This window comes from Hippoglossus stenolepis, chromosome 3, assembly GCF_022539355.2.
Source record: "Hippoglossus stenolepis isolate QCI-W04-F060 chromosome 3, HSTE1.2, whole genome shotgun sequence".
Classification (NCBI taxonomy): Eukaryota; Metazoa; Chordata; class Actinopteri; order Pleuronectiformes; family Pleuronectidae; genus Hippoglossus; species Hippoglossus stenolepis.
This window is the reverse complement of record NC_061485.1, coordinates 19,235,014-19,252,220: the sequence shown is the minus strand read 5'-3', so window position 1 is coordinate 19,252,220 and position 17,207 is coordinate 19,235,014. Positions and strand designations below refer to the sequence as shown.

The 17,207-nt window shown below is 41.8% G+C and overlaps 1 protein-coding gene across 6 annotated transcripts in view; it reads right to left on the bottom strand.

Annotated features, from left to right (window-relative positions):
* acap3b (ArfGAP with coiled-coil, ankyrin repeat and PH domains 3b) overlaps positions 1-16,612 on the bottom strand; it is a 57,221-nt gene extending 40,609 nt beyond the window's left edge. For 2 of the 6 annotated variants that reach the window (XM_047339361.1, XM_047339362.1), the window contains exon 1: positions 16,312-16,612. In XM_047339361.1, coding sequence (XP_047195317.1) covers positions 16,312-16,358 — 47 coding nt within the window. In that variant the 5' untranslated portion in view covers positions 16,359-16,612. Of the gene's footprint in view, positions 1-4,636; positions 5,084-16,311 lie in introns of those variants that run through there. The other 4 variants (XM_047339359.1, XM_047339360.1, XM_047339363.1 and 1 more) reach the window with 3 other exon arrangements.
* Between the last annotated feature and the right edge of the window lie 595 nt (positions 16,613-17,207).

Genomic DNA, 17,207 nt, shown 5'->3' with positions numbered 1-17,207 from the left:
CTGTGTTTCTTATTACCTAAAAATTAAAGACATACAGTTTCTATATTTGTATGAATCCCATTTTGAGTTTGAGTCTGACAAGAGAAGAGAAATACAATATTTGGAAAAAACAGGAACAAAATTAAACGTTTGTTTTGCATTCACTTCCAGGTACATTCAATTCAAAAGGATAACAAATACACAAATTTATTGATTCCTTTATGTAAATTCCTTATGACACTGTGTAGGTCTGAAACCAGGTGAAGCAGTGAGTCAGTTTGTTTTAATATTTAATCGTTCCTCCTCCCACAAAAACCTACAGAATCAAAGCTAAAGATATATGCTTAGGTGTGTATTTATGGCTGAGTGTGTGTGTTTGTGTGTGCGTGTGTGCGTGCGTGCGTGCGTGCGTGCGTGCGTGCGTGCGTGTGTGTGTCTTTGTGAGTGTGTGCGTGCATTTTAATGCAGACATGTGATAGAGTAGAGATGCTACTTTGAACCATGAGACCCAGAGGAAAGATATGAGCTTTGCACAACAGCCTGCTTCCCTCCTGTTATATTTGGCAGCACTGATCCAACATTAGCAGAATAAGTCTCCTGTTGACACCCGAGTCAGATGTGCCAGAGAGGAAACGACCACCTTTTAACACTTTTATCCATCTAAGAGCAGTGTGTTGGTGCCAAAGACTCAGTGAGGGGACACGCTCTGGCTTTCTGGTTGGCATTAAGTAATTATCTGATCATGTACATGTGCTTCACACTCACGCAATCTGAACAATCAGATCTTGGCCACAAATCAACCTGCAGATCTGGTTTTATTTTTCTGGGTTCAGCTTTGGTAAACTGATACACTGTGTTTGAATCTAAAGGACAGGAATTAAAATCCCTATACAGCTGCATGTAAACTCATTCCTCTTTTAACTTTGTACTGTCGCCATCCGACCCTCACGTAACCTGATGTTTTTTATTTATTTATTAAATGTTGTCACGTCAGTTGGAGGATTTCACAATGACAGACCGGTCCAGGGTGTAAGTTTTCACTAAAAGCATGCTGGGACAGGCCGCTACCCCTTGTAATTATCATGGCATGTTGTGGTTTAGAAAACAGATGGATGGACAGTTTATCGACAGCAAAGGTGAGCACATATTAAAAGTGTATATAACCAGATGAATCATGTCTTTACTGGATTGTGACCAGATGCGTCAAGTCAGATGCTTGTAGATGTACATCACTGTTTGGCTGTAACAATATTTAATCATTAAAGTTAAGCTTCATCCAAATAAAACCCACGATCAGACCTCTGACAGTTATTAATGTCTCACTTCCTGAAACACTGGTCGTTGATGTTTCCACGTCTGGAGTCAGTCATCATTTTAGCACAGACGACACTGTCAAATGTCCATAAACTGAGAATACGACCCAACCGCTACAAACACAGAATCTCATGCTCTGATTTCGTCAGCGAAAATAAACTGTGGCTGTTATCTCCGAATCCTAAATGACCTGTCATCACCATTTCAGAAGTCACACGGACCCAAATGTTTTCAATGAATGACTGTTAAATATATTATGTGGAAACAAATGGTTCCCTTATCTTAGTGTGAATGTGAGTGATAAAAGAAAGGAAGTAGAATCTACTGTGGAGTGATTACCAATCTTTAGTTTGGAACGTCCATGCGGCAAATATAAAATAAAGAATATACTGTGATTCCCATTAGTATTTATCATTGTGAAAGCACAGTTTCTGTTGGCCCATGATTTGTCTTTTCATTCACTCCAGAGTCTTTATCACTGAATGTTGGGATTAAGGATGAAGTGACCGCCAACACCAGAGGATTATTTCCCAGTTTAGGACAATGGCCACATTTTCTCTCCCTTCCCTCGAGCATTTTCTCAGTCAGACAGTAATGGCTCTCAGCACACGTGGCACAACATGTAGTGGAGTAGATGGAAAATGGAGAGAAGGTTCAGGGTTGGAGAAAGAATGAAGAGACAGGTTTACACTAACTCGAGGGGTGGTCTTACACAAGACCCCCGCACACAGACACAGCTAGAGAAACAAAGCATGCTGGACTCAGAGCCGCGGTCTGGAACATGTAGGACGTTACAGTCAAAGTGTGTGTATGTGAATGTGTGGACATGTGTCATGGCCTCACCTATGAAACAAAGAGAGCTGAAATGACTTTTTTTTAAAAAACAGAATCTGTACAAAAATATATGAGACGAATAGAAATCCTGTATGGGGCCTTTCGGTGTGTTTCTGTGTCGAGTTTGCATTTTCTCCCTGTGTCTGCGTGGCGCAGTCCACATGCAGAATGGGGTTGGATTAATTGGAGACTCTAAATTGTCCGTAGGTGTGTATGTTGGCGACGTGTCCAGGGTGAAACCCCATGTCAGCTGAGATTGACTAGAGCTCCCCTAGGCAAACCTCCAAGGATGAGTGGTAATGAGAATGGATGGATGGATGGATGGATGGATGGATTTATGGATGAATCCTAGTGACTCAATTGCCATTCATTTTCATTTTTTAAAAATATCATTCAGTAACACCTTCTCTTACAGGTCTCATCATTTTCTAATAACTTCCCTAGTTTTACTGAAAATAACAAAGTGTGTTGTTCCAATGATGAATGATGAGGGAATATTCTATTTGATGAGTTGAGACTTAGCTGAATTTACTTCATAAGCAGTTGTAATCTTTAGAGGGATTTCTATGAAAGAGCTGCTAAGATCTTAATGACTGGAAAACTAATAGATCAACTACATCCAAAGCCAATCTTCATTTATTACTCGAGACGCGATTCTTTTTTTCCCCCTGCCTGTACACACCTTTGTCGACCTGCTTCAATGAAAAACTCGAGGATCACTAAGATTTAATCAAAGTGAATTGACCCCTCGCTCTAGTTTCTCTATAATCAGTCCCACATTACATGATCCTTTCCAGGAACATTTCTTTGAATGTGAAGATACATATCAGTTTCTTTCTAGGAAGTTGTTAAGAAACTGAAGTGTTTGCCAATGTTATTCTTATACAAGCAATTTAAAATGGAATTAAAAACCTACATGAGTGTTGTGCTATCAGCAGGTTTTGTCTGACAACATTCAAGAACTGTTGCTGGCCTCAGGGCAAAACACATATTACAGATATTAGATTTAAGAGACATACTAAACTCTAAACTATCAAACTTAGTATTGACTTTGGCTCTTTGGGCAGAATTTATCAATATACTCAAGTGGTATCTCGCCAAAACGTTAAAGACATGTGTTACAGTCTTGTACCATTCTGAAGGAGGTATAAAGTTAACTATGCAACTTACACAATTTGACATATACATATATAAAAAGACAGTACTGGAAAAATGTGTTTGGCTGCAAGTGAAAGTGGAGCCTTGACAGCCAGCTCTCTGATCTGCTGTATTCGTCCAAAGTAAACCGCCAGTTGCAGTCACCATGAAACATTTAGTTATGCTTGTTTCACATACTGTTGAGCCTTAATCTCCCTTCTCTCCGGCCAAAATCTATTTTACAGAACTTCCCTGTTCAGCCAGCTACATCTGTCAACTCCACAGTGAAGTATGCACACACACACACACACACACACACACACACACACACACACTGTAATTCCCATCATGACTCTACACCCACATTCCAACGCAATGGTATATCAAGCATGGTCATCCTTCCTTCCTGCCCCAAGACATATTATCGTGCATTATGGACCATGTTTCAGCTGTTCAGATTTTTTCAGCTTGCATGCGATGGGCAATCCATCCAACAAATGGAAGAGAGCACTCCCTGTGTCAAAGAGCGCATGTGTATATGCGATTTTGTGGGGGTGGTGGGAGTGATGGATCCAAGAAAGTGCGGGACTGCTGACACGGCAGATGGGAATGTTTTCATTTGGTTACAAGGAATTCCACAGAGATCAGAGGCAGGGATCCAGGCTGAATAATGTAAGGATGGAGAACGGGGAAAGGGAATCCATGGGTTTCTGCAGAGTGCAATCAGTGTTCCAGTTTTCTCCTCTTGTCTCTATAGAAGCTTGGCATGTCAATCACGCAGGGGTGTTTGGATTCAGTGAGTCAGGGAAGGTGTACTGCCAAGCACACAGCGAGCCTGTGTGAGCAAGCTGCGAGGAAGCGATAAATGATAAATGTCTCAACACACTGTCGCTGAGAGGACATGGGAATAGCAGAGGAGGTGACACAAATCAAGTGGGTGAGTGGTGGTGGTGTTCAAGACACCGGAAGTGAAAGTCAGTGGTCCAAAATTCTGATGCAATCTGGTCCATCCTCCTCCACACAGCATCACATGGTGCCCGGGGCGACAGGAACGCGGGTGGAGGACGAGAGACAGACTGAGAGAGTTGGAAAAGGCACAAGAATAAACAGGGGGGGGGGGGGAGAAACAACATATAGGAGCTGAAAATAATAATAGGATGTAAAGAAAAACCGGAATGCACAATACTGAGAGAGAGAGAGCAGAACTAAAACAAAGGCAGAGAAAGTTGGGCCAAATCGGAACCAGCTGCTCGACTGGATCCCAGATGTGAGAGAGTGAGAGTCAGCATGCACACACACACACACACACACACACCATCTCTTCTTGTCGTCTGCGAGCCAGAGTAAACCCCATGACTATTTAATTTGTCACCTCAGGGAAACTGTGTCCGAGCAGCGGCTGCCATTTGACAAGACAGCTGTCCACTTCCTCTGCTCGGCTCCAGCGCCGTCCTCTCACACTTCCTTTTGCTGGGAAATCTTTTCATGTGGGTTTTAGTTCATGCTTATATAGGTGCCTGGAAGATAATGTAACTCGTGACGCATTCGCCGAATAAATCTGTGAAATATCAAGACAGGATCGCACCGCAGTAACGATGGAGAGCATTAATCTTTCTCCACTTTCCGTCTTCCGTTCCTCTGTCTTTAAGTCCACACCTCTGAGTCCGTTTATCCATCCAGTCCACCCACTGTTGTGTCTCTGCGCTCCATCTCTCCTACGAACGTCTGTCCAACAATTATTTCCGCTAACATGCCAGTCATCCATCACCCCTCCACTCCACATTCAGTTTGAAAACAGACAGACTCAGGTAATCTACTGAAACCCAATCCGCCTCGCTGCTGCAGCCCTGACACTGATTCATATCCATCCCACATCTGCAACAATGGACCGGAGGAGAAAAGCAAATGCGTGGGAAGAGGAGGATGAGAGGTAAAGAGGTAAAAAACAGGTTGGATAAATGTCAAAAGAAAGACGAAGTGCTGCAGTGAGAGAGAGAATCACTGAGAGTAAAGAGGGATGACAAATGTTGACAAAAGACCATTCACTCCTTTTCTCTTCCTGTCTTTTCTTTACCACTTGGTTAAACCAGTTGGGTGATTTTTGAAGGCGAGCACGGTTTAGCAACATCCTGTAAAGTAATTCCCACAGTGTGTAGGTGACAAATATCCACTTCTTGCCCAATGTCTCCTTTTTACTGGAACACAATGGTTTGTCATACCAGCATCAGAGGCAGGGATTTCTATGACGATCCCTAATCTGGAATACTACACACATTAAAGACAGAAGGATGTGTGTATGTGTGTGTATGTGTGTGTTTGTGATGGAGAGATGGTCTTGTGGAACGGGCTTTTCCCTGCCCTGAGCTGGGTGTAAGCAATGAGCACTGCAGTTGGTATTTCATGGAATGGTTTACTCTGACCAAGAAATGCTTCAGGATGAGAAACTGTTTCCTGATCTTTCAACTCTACTGTATAAAGAAATGCAAAGTTGCATTTGAAAAATCCAAAACAAACAAAAAGCCACCAAGAACTTGAAAGGTCTGGGTTTTTGCAGACACCATGTTCTACTGAATACCTTTTGATTACCCACCGCCAAGGAGGTTACATGTATGTTTTCATCTGCGTTCGTTTGTGTGTTAATTTGCAGGATTACACAAAAACTGCTTGACAGGTTACCTCTAAACTTGCCACTATGGGGCATGGGTCAGTCCATTAAATTTTGGTACAGATCCGAATAAATGGGCAGATCGAGGAATTTGGTTTTCCTTTCTCTGCAGCAGCAGATTCAGAGTGACAGGTACACAGATTAGAGAGTGAAAGGCAAGTTCTCGTATGAGAGAGAGAGAGAGAAATGGATTGAATACGACATACAGGTACGCACACAACTGCAGCTGAAACTGTGAGGTCTGACTGTCTGCGTGGACAGTAAGAACTTTATGGGCGATAGCGTGAACACGTGGCAAACAGTGCTGCACACGGCTGTACAATGCCGCAAAGGAGCAAAAACTCAAACCTGTGGCAGGACAAACTAGAATTTTAGCGGACTGGCAGAGTCTAATGGGAAACACTGCTTTGATATGGCAAGAAAGGGCATTTGCCTTGGCGGCTGTATGTGGCCTCAGAGTGCCCATCTGCGTTTGTTTGTCGGATAGTTAGCAGGATTACACAAACAACTACTGGACAGATTACCAAGATACTTGGATGTGGTATGAGTCAGGAAAGAACTCATCATCTGGGAGAATAATTCATGGATCTTGGTGGACATTTTTTTGGCATGTTTAGGGGACTGATATTTATGAGTGTGCTATTTGGTGCAGATCCAAATAGAAAACCGGATGTAGTGAATTTAAATGTGGTTTCATATGGGGGATGCACTCTACTGCAGTTTGAGGAAACCATTAGGTGATTGTTCCTTTCTCTACTGCAGAACACAACCGTATAAAGTCACACTAAAGCAGCCCATGCTGCATACATACCAGCAATTTACTGTTTTGTAACATATGTGCGAACACACATGCTGCTGCATGTTTTAACAGCTTTTTATGTGTGCATACATGCATGCATGCCTAAAAGTGTGGCAGTGAGGTCTGAGGTCTGGCCACCACAGATGCATTCCACATATTACATACCGGCTAGTCCTGTTTCTTTCCCCCTGTGAGATTTAATGACTTCCTGTGGAGTGAACTCTCAACAGCAAATTTTGGGGTTCATAGTTCAGACATGGCTTCCATTATGAGCGCTTAACCTCTTCACGTCTTAACCAAAAGTCAACCCTCTTTGTTTGTGTGTCAGTGGTTATGACAAAACATAAAGTCTGAAAAGGGTTTAAAATGGTCATGACACTCAAGGATAGACAAACAAAGATGAAGAGAGCTGCCAAGGAACAAGATGCAGGCAATTTACTTAACTGTTCTGATTCGACTTTCAACGGGTCTTGGAAGAAGAAAAGAAGACAAAACAAACTATCAAATCCTGATCTGAGTAACAGCAGTGAGAGAGGTTGTATACAATGAACTGTGAGACAGCAGGAGAGAGGTGAGACGGTTCAAACTGTCCCATATTTTTCATTCCTGTTGTTCGTGATAAGAATCCAATTTGATCCGAGCATCACGTTGTCAGAGGTCGGACTTCTACATCTGCCACAATCCACAGCTCACCTTGTTCTGTTTTCCAATGAGGTCATTTCAAACGGAGCCTCCTCTCCACACAGTCTCATGTCCTTGAATTGGAACTGCATTGACTGGTGAGTAATGTTAAGGGTATACAGGCTCCTTTCAGAGTGCCCGGTGCTCTTGATGATCTTGTCTTTATTGACAAAGTCATTACTTTAATTAGGAGAAACTGCCCATTACCCTTTAGTCTACCTAGACATCAATCACTGCGCTATGAACAGAAAACTAAAGGAGACACAGATGAATTACAGTTGTTATAATAAAGTGTCTGTTCACTCCCTGCCTTGAAAAATTGATTGTCCAATTAAAGCTTAGTAACTGTAACTGGGCGTGGCCGGTCTTTGTCACGTTGAAGCAGTGAGATTGGTGCTTTAGTGGGAGCACAACTTTTTAGGATGTTAATTGCCTATATGTTTAGTCATAAACCCAGCCTCCTCCATGTTAGTCGATGGACGAAAGAAAAAGGCAAAATATATGGCAAATAAGTGAGAGACGTCACTGGCGTAAGACGACATCATTCAGATATTTTGGCTCCACACAGTGAGATGAAGTGGAGAAACATCACACAGCTTTTAACAGTCTATGGTTGTGACATAGTTCGTTTTTGAAGTTAAAAATAATAGCTACTTGTAAATATCTAATCTATTACAAACACTGTCTTTGTTTGAAAAATCACCAGACTACTGCACTGTGCTTTCAGTATCTTCATGTGACGTGTGACATCAGCGTATACCATCAGGTCTTAAAATAACCCAAGCTTCACAGTATAAAGGTCAGATTGATATTATAGATAAAAACATATATATTACGTGGCACCTGATCTTGAACAAATAAGGGCAGGAATCCAGCCTGTGCAGCACACTGAAGCAGCACATGTCGTTTGAACTGCACTTAGACTTATTTGTGTTGGACCAATATCTGCAGTTCTACATTATCCTGCGCACCACCGCTGAATGGGATGGTAAAATTGTATTGAGGTTCTCAGGGTAAGAGGCTGATAGTGTGTGAGCTGTAATAGGGTGTGTAGGCTATCCAGTTGATTTAATCAGAGAGTGTGGTTACTGATAATCCTATTTCATAAATGGGTCCCACACTAAGTCCCCCGGCAGCACGTGCAGCACAGCGGCAGAAAATCTGCTGCACCGTGGACTCGGTGGAAGTGTCCACGTGCTGGACTGATGTTCTCTCATGAGCACATCAAGCTACTGCATACGCCTGACATGCCAGCAGCGACAAGAATATGATTAGCCTACATGCTAGCCAGCAGACACACACACCATGCTTGTGTGGCACAACCAGATAAGGACAATGAGAGCTGATAGAAAGCATATGCAGGCTTCATTACTGTGCTCATATCCACTATCCCCTGGAAAAAGATTTAGTAAGAGCATGTGGATTGTCCCATTAAAATTCAGAAAGTAAATCATCTATCTTGATGTTTTTTAATCTAACCCCAGAACAGGTCACGCCGTTTCTGATTCTATTATGTTTCCCAGGTAAGATCTGGTAAAGGTAATTATGATATTATGCTAAATGATGTCATATTCAGGTTCAACTAGTAAACACACTAGCAGCCTTGCTGTAAATTATATGGCACAGTCTGGTACACCGTGCAGTGGCATTAGAGATAATACGTTTCTCCATTTAATTGTTCCATGATTATTCTGATCTACTGGCTCTAACAGCTTCAGCTTCCAAAAACAACTCAACAACTGCGCTCATGACAAAATTATCCTTGATCTATGTGCAGCTATTACAAATTATTAATGCTAATTCAATCAATCACCACTGACTGCCAGTGAAACACCTTTTCTTACATGATCTTCATGTTGGGTATAGTCATTATTCTTTTGACATCTGTGTCAGGCTCCTGTATGAGTGATGCCACTGGATTAAGCATTCATATCCTGTTTATTGGTAAGAACCCAAGCTCATGTGAGATGCATGTGAGCAGGGACGCAGGCCTCATTTTTTAGCCACTTAGTTTGGCTCTAATTCACTGAAGTGGTGCGCTCATGTAGTCTGACATCATTTCATTATCTAGGGGCATCAACTCAATGCACCCATACAGGAAAAACAAGGGTGGGGCTGCCCTCTGTTCACCTGCTCCATCCACTTTCAACAGTGGATAGTCTTTGTTCAGGAGAAAGAGAACAACACAAATCTGTAAATATGCAGCACAGATGCTGCAGCACCAATACGACCATATCCAGTAACCACAATGTTTCACGCTTTACACGTGACAGACGTGTTTCCAGCAAGGCCTCTCTCACACACACAGGGGGAACTGAAATATTCATGCAAACTGATGGGAAATGTCAAGATATTTTTAAAGCCCTGATGTTCTACATTGTCTTATTGTGACATTTGTAGGTCAAGAGAGTTTAAAAGGTAAATTAGAGGTTAAAGTGAGGCTTTCCTGTGGAGAAGGACATTTACTGAGTTCACCACTAACCTCATCAGGAGTTTAGCAAAAACGAAGCAGCGTATCAACCCGATCCTCCATCTACTGTAGATCCAGCTTTGAAAGCTTTTTTCCCAGTGTGTGCAACTATTAGACTTGAAGTAATCTAAAACAACTGCATCATACTGTAACAAATAGATTTAGCACAACAGTTTAACATTAAAAAAAAAATGTTATAGGGTTAGTTACTGTGCTAGAAAGTTGTTTTATTATACTGTAGATATACAGACATAAATAATAGCTATAAAGATTTAAACCTATAAGCATCAGAATGTTCTATGTATGTTAAAGTTAAACATCACTAAACATTTTATGCTAGAATTATTTTCCTTATATTTGTTTGGTCTGAATCTCAAATAAATTGTGTGAACCATATAATTTCCATGGATTACAGATTCATATAGAGAATTTAAGTATCCAGTATTTAATAACTATATTCAATCTGCTCAAATTCAATAGTCTAGACAACATTGTCGTTGTGTCCATTTATAAACTGTAATTTACATTATATTGACAATGTAGCAAAAATAATGCTACAAAATTAATCTAGCAATTCTTTACATTATTTTCTGTCAGCGCCAATGTCCAGATTTAATAAATGTAATACTTCTGCTCATCCATTAGAGCCACCGTAGAGATATTAAACCCCATGTGTGGGAGCGTAAATAAATTGTTTGACCTCTCTATACCTTTGAAGAAAAAAAAAATCTATTGCTTAGGGGGCAAATCCCTCAAGATTAGGGCCAAATGTCAGAGATTTGTTTGCAGTTTATGATGCATTTTCCAACACTGATGTAAAGTCTGGGTCTGAGTGGTTTAAAGAAAAGAACGAATCCTCAAGCAGAGCAATTTCATCTTTACAATAACTAAAAAAAAGCTTTGCAACGGATGGAGACAACCTCCATATATGGAGGGTAAGAGGATCGGGATTCCAGGCCTGTGGGGTCGTTCTCTTGCCGAGAGAGAGCACATCTCCTGTGTACATGGGTGCATTAGGGAGAGTGGTTGGGAATGAGTGTCTTGACATTAGCAACTTAATGTGAGTGGTCTGGAATCTTTCTAAACGTTTTGCAGAGGATGTTGTAGACTCGGGTCTATTTTGGGTGAAGTTCAGTGGGTCACGGTGTGGCTCTGAAAGAGGTTTTCTCCAAAAATGAATAAAAGACAAACTGATAAGGACACCGGGTGTGTATAGTTGAAAGCTGGCACTTCATACGTCATTGTCTCCAGCCCGGGAAGCTTTCCAAGCATCATCACGTCAGTAAAACACACAGGACGTCAGCGTCAACCTTCTCTGGCAACAGCTAATTTGGTTCATCACTTTAATGCAATTTATTATCTACTGTAAAACCATCCACACTCTCTGAAGGTCATCGTGTGCCGTTCTATTTTACGCTGCGAGTAAATACACCTTCACCCTCTCTGCTGGCACACACACCTGCCCGCTGGCACACGCCGCAAACAGCTGTGCGTGGCCCTGCGATGAAGTGGACAGATATTAGTCTCCCCCTGCATCCTGGAGCGAGGCAGGAGGATATGCAGTCGCCATGCCCATGAAAGCAACTGATCACCCATGGCAACGACAAGTCCACTTCCCCTCCCCTGACTAGAAACGGCAGCGCGGTGTTGGATATTTACATATTTCACAGGCGACTTAACCGAAACGGAATCCATTATCTCTGACAACCGAGTTTATGACATGTGTAAAAAAAAAAAGGATTGCAGGTGATGATGATGCAGGTAAGGGAATAAAAACCCCAGACAGTTAAAAGAAACCAGGGCGCCAGACGGATATCTGGAGCATCAAATGGCACTTTAATCTGTCAATAAACGGAGACGTGCTTTTAAAATAATGCAGGGAACCAGGAATAAGGACTAAAAGGACCGAGAGCCTCTTGTTATGAAGCGCTTTCAAATCTTTTATCTTGGTTTACCCATTACTGTAGGCCTATATAAATTCCAGACATTCTTCACTCTCTCTTCAGACTTCATTAAAATTAATTTCATAGTAAGAGGGTTTATGTTAACTTAATATGGAGCACAGCACAACTAAATGGAGCTGGGGAAACAGCGTGAGGAATCACACCTTGTTTGTTATTTAAGTGAAGAGGAAGGAAAGGGAAAAAAAGACCAATTTGGTTCAGTCAACATAATAAGCTCTAGTTTGTTTACGTTTCCCACAGAATATGGGGTTAGAGAGCCACCTCTATTAAAAACGCTGACAGGTTGTGACCTCTCATCAGTTTTTCCCCTGAAGGTCACCTTAGCACCCACAGAGGAGCTAAACGCCTGAGTAAAGCTGATCTCACACGCTGCAAAAGAAAACAAACAGAAAATTACTTCTGGGTTGGAAACCGTGCTGCTGAGATAAGATTAGATAAATAAAATATTTAAACATCCACCAACATTTATTACTACCTCTACCAGGGAGGTTATGTTTTTAATTGCCACTTGTCCATCTGTCTCTCAGCAGGGCTACTCAAAAACTAATAAAACGATTTACATGAAATTTTGCGAAGGGATAGGGGCATGATCATAGACGGCATATAAAAATGGATGCAAGTCTCCACTTCCACTATCCAGAAATGAAACTAAAATATCCAGAATACACTAGATCTCGTGCATTTGGAGTCTGCTCAGTGATCGGGGATGGAGCCACAGTATCATATACTTATACATGTACTTGACTAGTCAGTCTCAGCTGTCAATCATGATATTTCACCCAGTTTTTATAGCATCAAATAACTAATTAAAACCAAACTTACCAGAAAAACACTTGAGCAAACAGCAATGTGATAAGAACTACCTCAAATGACAGAGACCAAATTTATTAAAAGTGTATCTAACTTTTTTGTTTGGTCCATGACCCATCTGCTAACATGGAGGAGGCCGGCCTTATGACCTAAACTGCAGCCAGCCACCAGGTGGTGGTTAAGGTTTGGCTTCACTTTTGGGAAGCTGTCATATCGTCTATCTTTACATACAGTCTCTGGGCTCGACCCAAGGGTGAACCCATTCAATTCATTCAGCCGTGTAGGAGTTATGCATTCTCTGAGTATGAAATGAAAAACAAATACTAAGAGATTATTTTGTCATCATAAGAAGCCAGCGTGCGGGTTTGGCAGCTTTCAAGTGCAGATCTACAGGTTAGTGATTGTAACACTGTCCTATTGGAAATGACTGACCACTAATGATTACTGATTACACTCTACATGGACACTGGTTTTGCTTTATCTGAACATGTTAGTGTTGTTGTGAATCAACCCTATTGTGTTTCAGTATTGAGTCTGAGCACCGCACAATAACAACTCTATGCCTTGCCTGTCTGATCCTTCCTGTCACCTTCTGGATCTCGTTGAGTAACTTACACAACCTGTCTGTTTCGCCGGATGCTGCATGTACACAGTGGGAGGGTGGGACAGAGACAGACAGAGGGAACTGACAGAGAGAGGCAGACAGGTGCAGCTGGTTCTCCACATCAGTTAACACCTACACTCATTGACCTCAGACAACTGTGGCTGGAGGCAATATCTGAGTTTTCATTCCGTTTTGATGTATATCACAATGAAATATTAAAAATGATCAGGCAGTGAGGAGTTCAATATGCAGGTAATACAAAAATACACTTTGCTCTTATTTATCTATTTACACTGCTGATCACTTCACTTTTACAAATATATCAAAACAGAAAATAACAACCTTCTCATATTAAGTGTTGAGCGTAAAGAAGTCAACAAATTCTTATAGACAACACTTAGTCATCACAATGAAATTATTCCCTTTATGGTAAATTCAAATATAATGTTGCTGTCTTTTCAAATCACCCATCTTCTCTCCCATTCTTACATGTTCTCTTCTCTTCTCTGCCTGTGCTCATTTGTCTCCCTTATAGGAGCAGTTGCTAGGCAACAGCTCAATCCCACATGTGCATATTAATACTTATACCATTATAGCACAGTGAATGAAAATAACAAAACATTAATAAAATAAGGATAATGCAATATTTTGCTTTAGGATCACTAGACCAGTAACTATAAGGTTATTTAATTGAAAAGCAAAAGGCTACACTTGGTTTATATTGGATGAGTAAAACAATGAGTCATGTGCTATGTCCAGCACTGCTTATCAAAATCTGTTCAAGTCAATGGGTTTCAGTTTATAATAAGGACCTTGTTGAGAACTTGTGCAACCACAGCTCTGCTCCGTCATCACAATGAAACCATAATAATGATAATATCTAGGAACTACCAGTGTGGACAAGCAGAAAACTAAACTGGTGGCGGTAACAATCTTTGTGTCTCATGGGAATCAGATTGCAACCATTTACCAACAACTACGGGCAGGTGCACACGCGTCATCTGATCTTTTGTTACAGGATCAATGAGAGTAGCAGGTGACTGCTGAATAAAAGACAGAGTGGTGAGGAAAACAAAAGAGTTTAGTGAACAGAAAAAAAGTGAGGAAGAGAATGAAAAAAGTGTGTGAAAGAGATACTCAGGCATACCTTAAATATTCTTTCATGTTCACCCAGTCATGCACACACACACTTACAGCACTGGCACAAGTTTGGACCTGCAGTGAGAGGGTGTGTGTGAGCTGTTTCAGCACCATGTGTGGGAAGACAGGCAGGACTGCATTTAATTACCTGGCACACTGACAGCAGACCGGCTCCAGTTTTTGAAATAAATGTTCATGTAAAAAAACGCCATTCTTTAGGCTGCCTGTGTAAACCTTGAGGACAGACTCTCTTTTGAACACACACTGCGTTGTCTTGATTCAGAAACTTCTTTCAGTCAGGTGATCACAAAGTCTTAAAAATAACTACCTCCGCCGAAGTGGGTTGAGTTTTTTTTTTATTTGCAGGATTGAACAAAAACTACTGAACAGGTTTCCATGAAACTTGGTGGAAGGACGGGACATTGGCCTGGAAAGACTGACGTTAAGTCTAATTAGTAGTTTGCCGTCACCAAATCGTAATCACACTATTATGCAACATTTTATTTTCCCATCCACTTCATTTTATCAGTGGTGGAATTTTCCAAATAGCATCGCTCTAAAGATCATGGGAAAGTGATCCAGGCGATAAAAAGAGGGAAGTGTATAAATGTGCTCTGATTCTCTGTCTCTTCCTGTGACCTTCCATCTCAGCCATTCAAGGAGTGAGAAGGGATTTAAGGAACAAACTGAATGGCTGACTCACTCAGTCTCTTCCTTGTTTGCCACTGTCTGCTTGCTTACTCAAATCACTGGCTGTGTGTTTGTCTGTGGTCGTGCAAAATGCTCAACAAGCAAGAGAAGTCGTGTGACAGAGAGAGGAAGAGGGAAGCAACAAAATGAGAAACAGAAGAATCAAACAAGTAAACACAAACACTGTCTCTGATGTATTATCACTCTGCTCCTTCTATGCGACACACTGAGCACATATCTGCCACCCAACTATCTGACATAATTAACAGGGGATCCCTGGCCTGGCTGCTGTCAGAATCTCCACTGCTGGTTTCCCCATCGGCCTGCACAGGAGTGCAGCCAGACTGGCACGTGGACTGAGTGTAACTACAACCCTCCAGTGGGCAGCAGGCGAGGGACAGAGCGGCTGGATACCAGCTCCATCCCTAGAGAGAGAGCATACTCCTCTCCCTGCTGCCTGCTGCCTGTCAGCCAGACCACCACCACCATCAGTACTATACTACTGCTGCTGCTGCTGCTGCTGCTGCTGCTGCTGCTGCAAGGACATCTCCTCTCCTGTCTGCTACCACAGAGACACAGTGTGTGGCTGCATGGCCTCCTCTATGAACGAATGAGAAGACTGCACCCAACCTGTGTGCCATGCTGCTGCAACACCCTCACACACAGAATGATCCCTAAACACTTGTTCGTGTTGTATGGACTGGGTCGTATAGATGTGGCTGTGCACAAGAATATAGATCTTTATTAAATTGCTAATTAAGACATGACATCGTAAAAATCACGTTATTAACGCTGAGGAAAATGGATCCTCACTGTGCGAGGCACTGAGTGTCCCTCCTCTCACATGCACTGAGCTACAAGCCACATCCAAGAAAATCAGACAGTCACATATGGAACCACCGACACACATGTGACTACCAGCAAATACAGGCCTATCACAAAATAACACAAAAACAACCAAATCGCGACATGTACAAATTCTCAGGAATAAGACTTCAAATTTGAGCAAATACAGCAAAATAGACAAAAGATAAAGAACGCCATCCGGTCATTGAGCACATGGATGAATTCACACACATCTTGTATCATTCACCCTGTTGATGTCTCGCACAAATTCTGGCTGAGAGGACGCATTGAGCCCCCGTCTCAAAAAAAAAAAAAAACCGTGCGTAAAAGAAGGTGTGCCATTTTTGCGCACCGCTGTGATGAGAGAAGCCGCCTTACCTGAATCTGGGGGAATCTTTAATACATTCTTCAAAGTCCACCGTCATGTTTGCGTGTTCTCGTGTATTCCCACTTCAGTCCACCAATGTCATTGCCCGCAGCGGATGGTGTTGAGGATCCTTGTTGAGGATGGTGAGGTGGTGTGTACCCCGGTACGCAGCAGCAGCAGCAGCAGCAACAGCAGCAGCAACAGCAGCAGTGGTCTGTCGCCCCTCTCCCGGTGGCACCGTGACACTAAATGCGAGCAGGCGGGTTACTACACCACAATATACTCCACTACTGCCTCTGCTGCCGAGACAGGCGAGAGGCGAACCTGCAGCCTGGGAGATGATAAGAGAGAGGAGAGCGCCCACTAGTTACAGGCTGCTGTCACAACTCCGGACAAACATGAGGAATCAGGGGAGGACGGAAATATGGAATGATGTATAAATCATTCATCTTATTCAGTTTATTTATAGAATGTACCCTAGAATAGGCTCAACAATATCAGCTAATACTCCATACAAGTAGCAATAATAATAACAGTGATCATAATAATAATAATAAGAAGAAGAAGAAGAAGAAGAAGAAGAAGAAGAAGAAGAAGAAGAAGAAGAAGAAGAAGAACATTCACAACAATAGATTACTATAAACATTCTTAATAAGCAGACATTTTATAACTTTAAACCTGAAATATATAACAAACTAGTGTAGGGCTATACCACCATATAGGCCTACACTACATACATGTATGATCAGTTATCTGTACAAACTTTACAGTAAGACAAACAATATCGTGATGTTTGTGAACATTTGAAATTATGATATGTAGCCTACATGTTAACTCAGTCAGCGAAAAGAGGTGCAATCCAACATTAAAATTCTTTATTTGTATTTAACTATTTCATTTCCTTCAA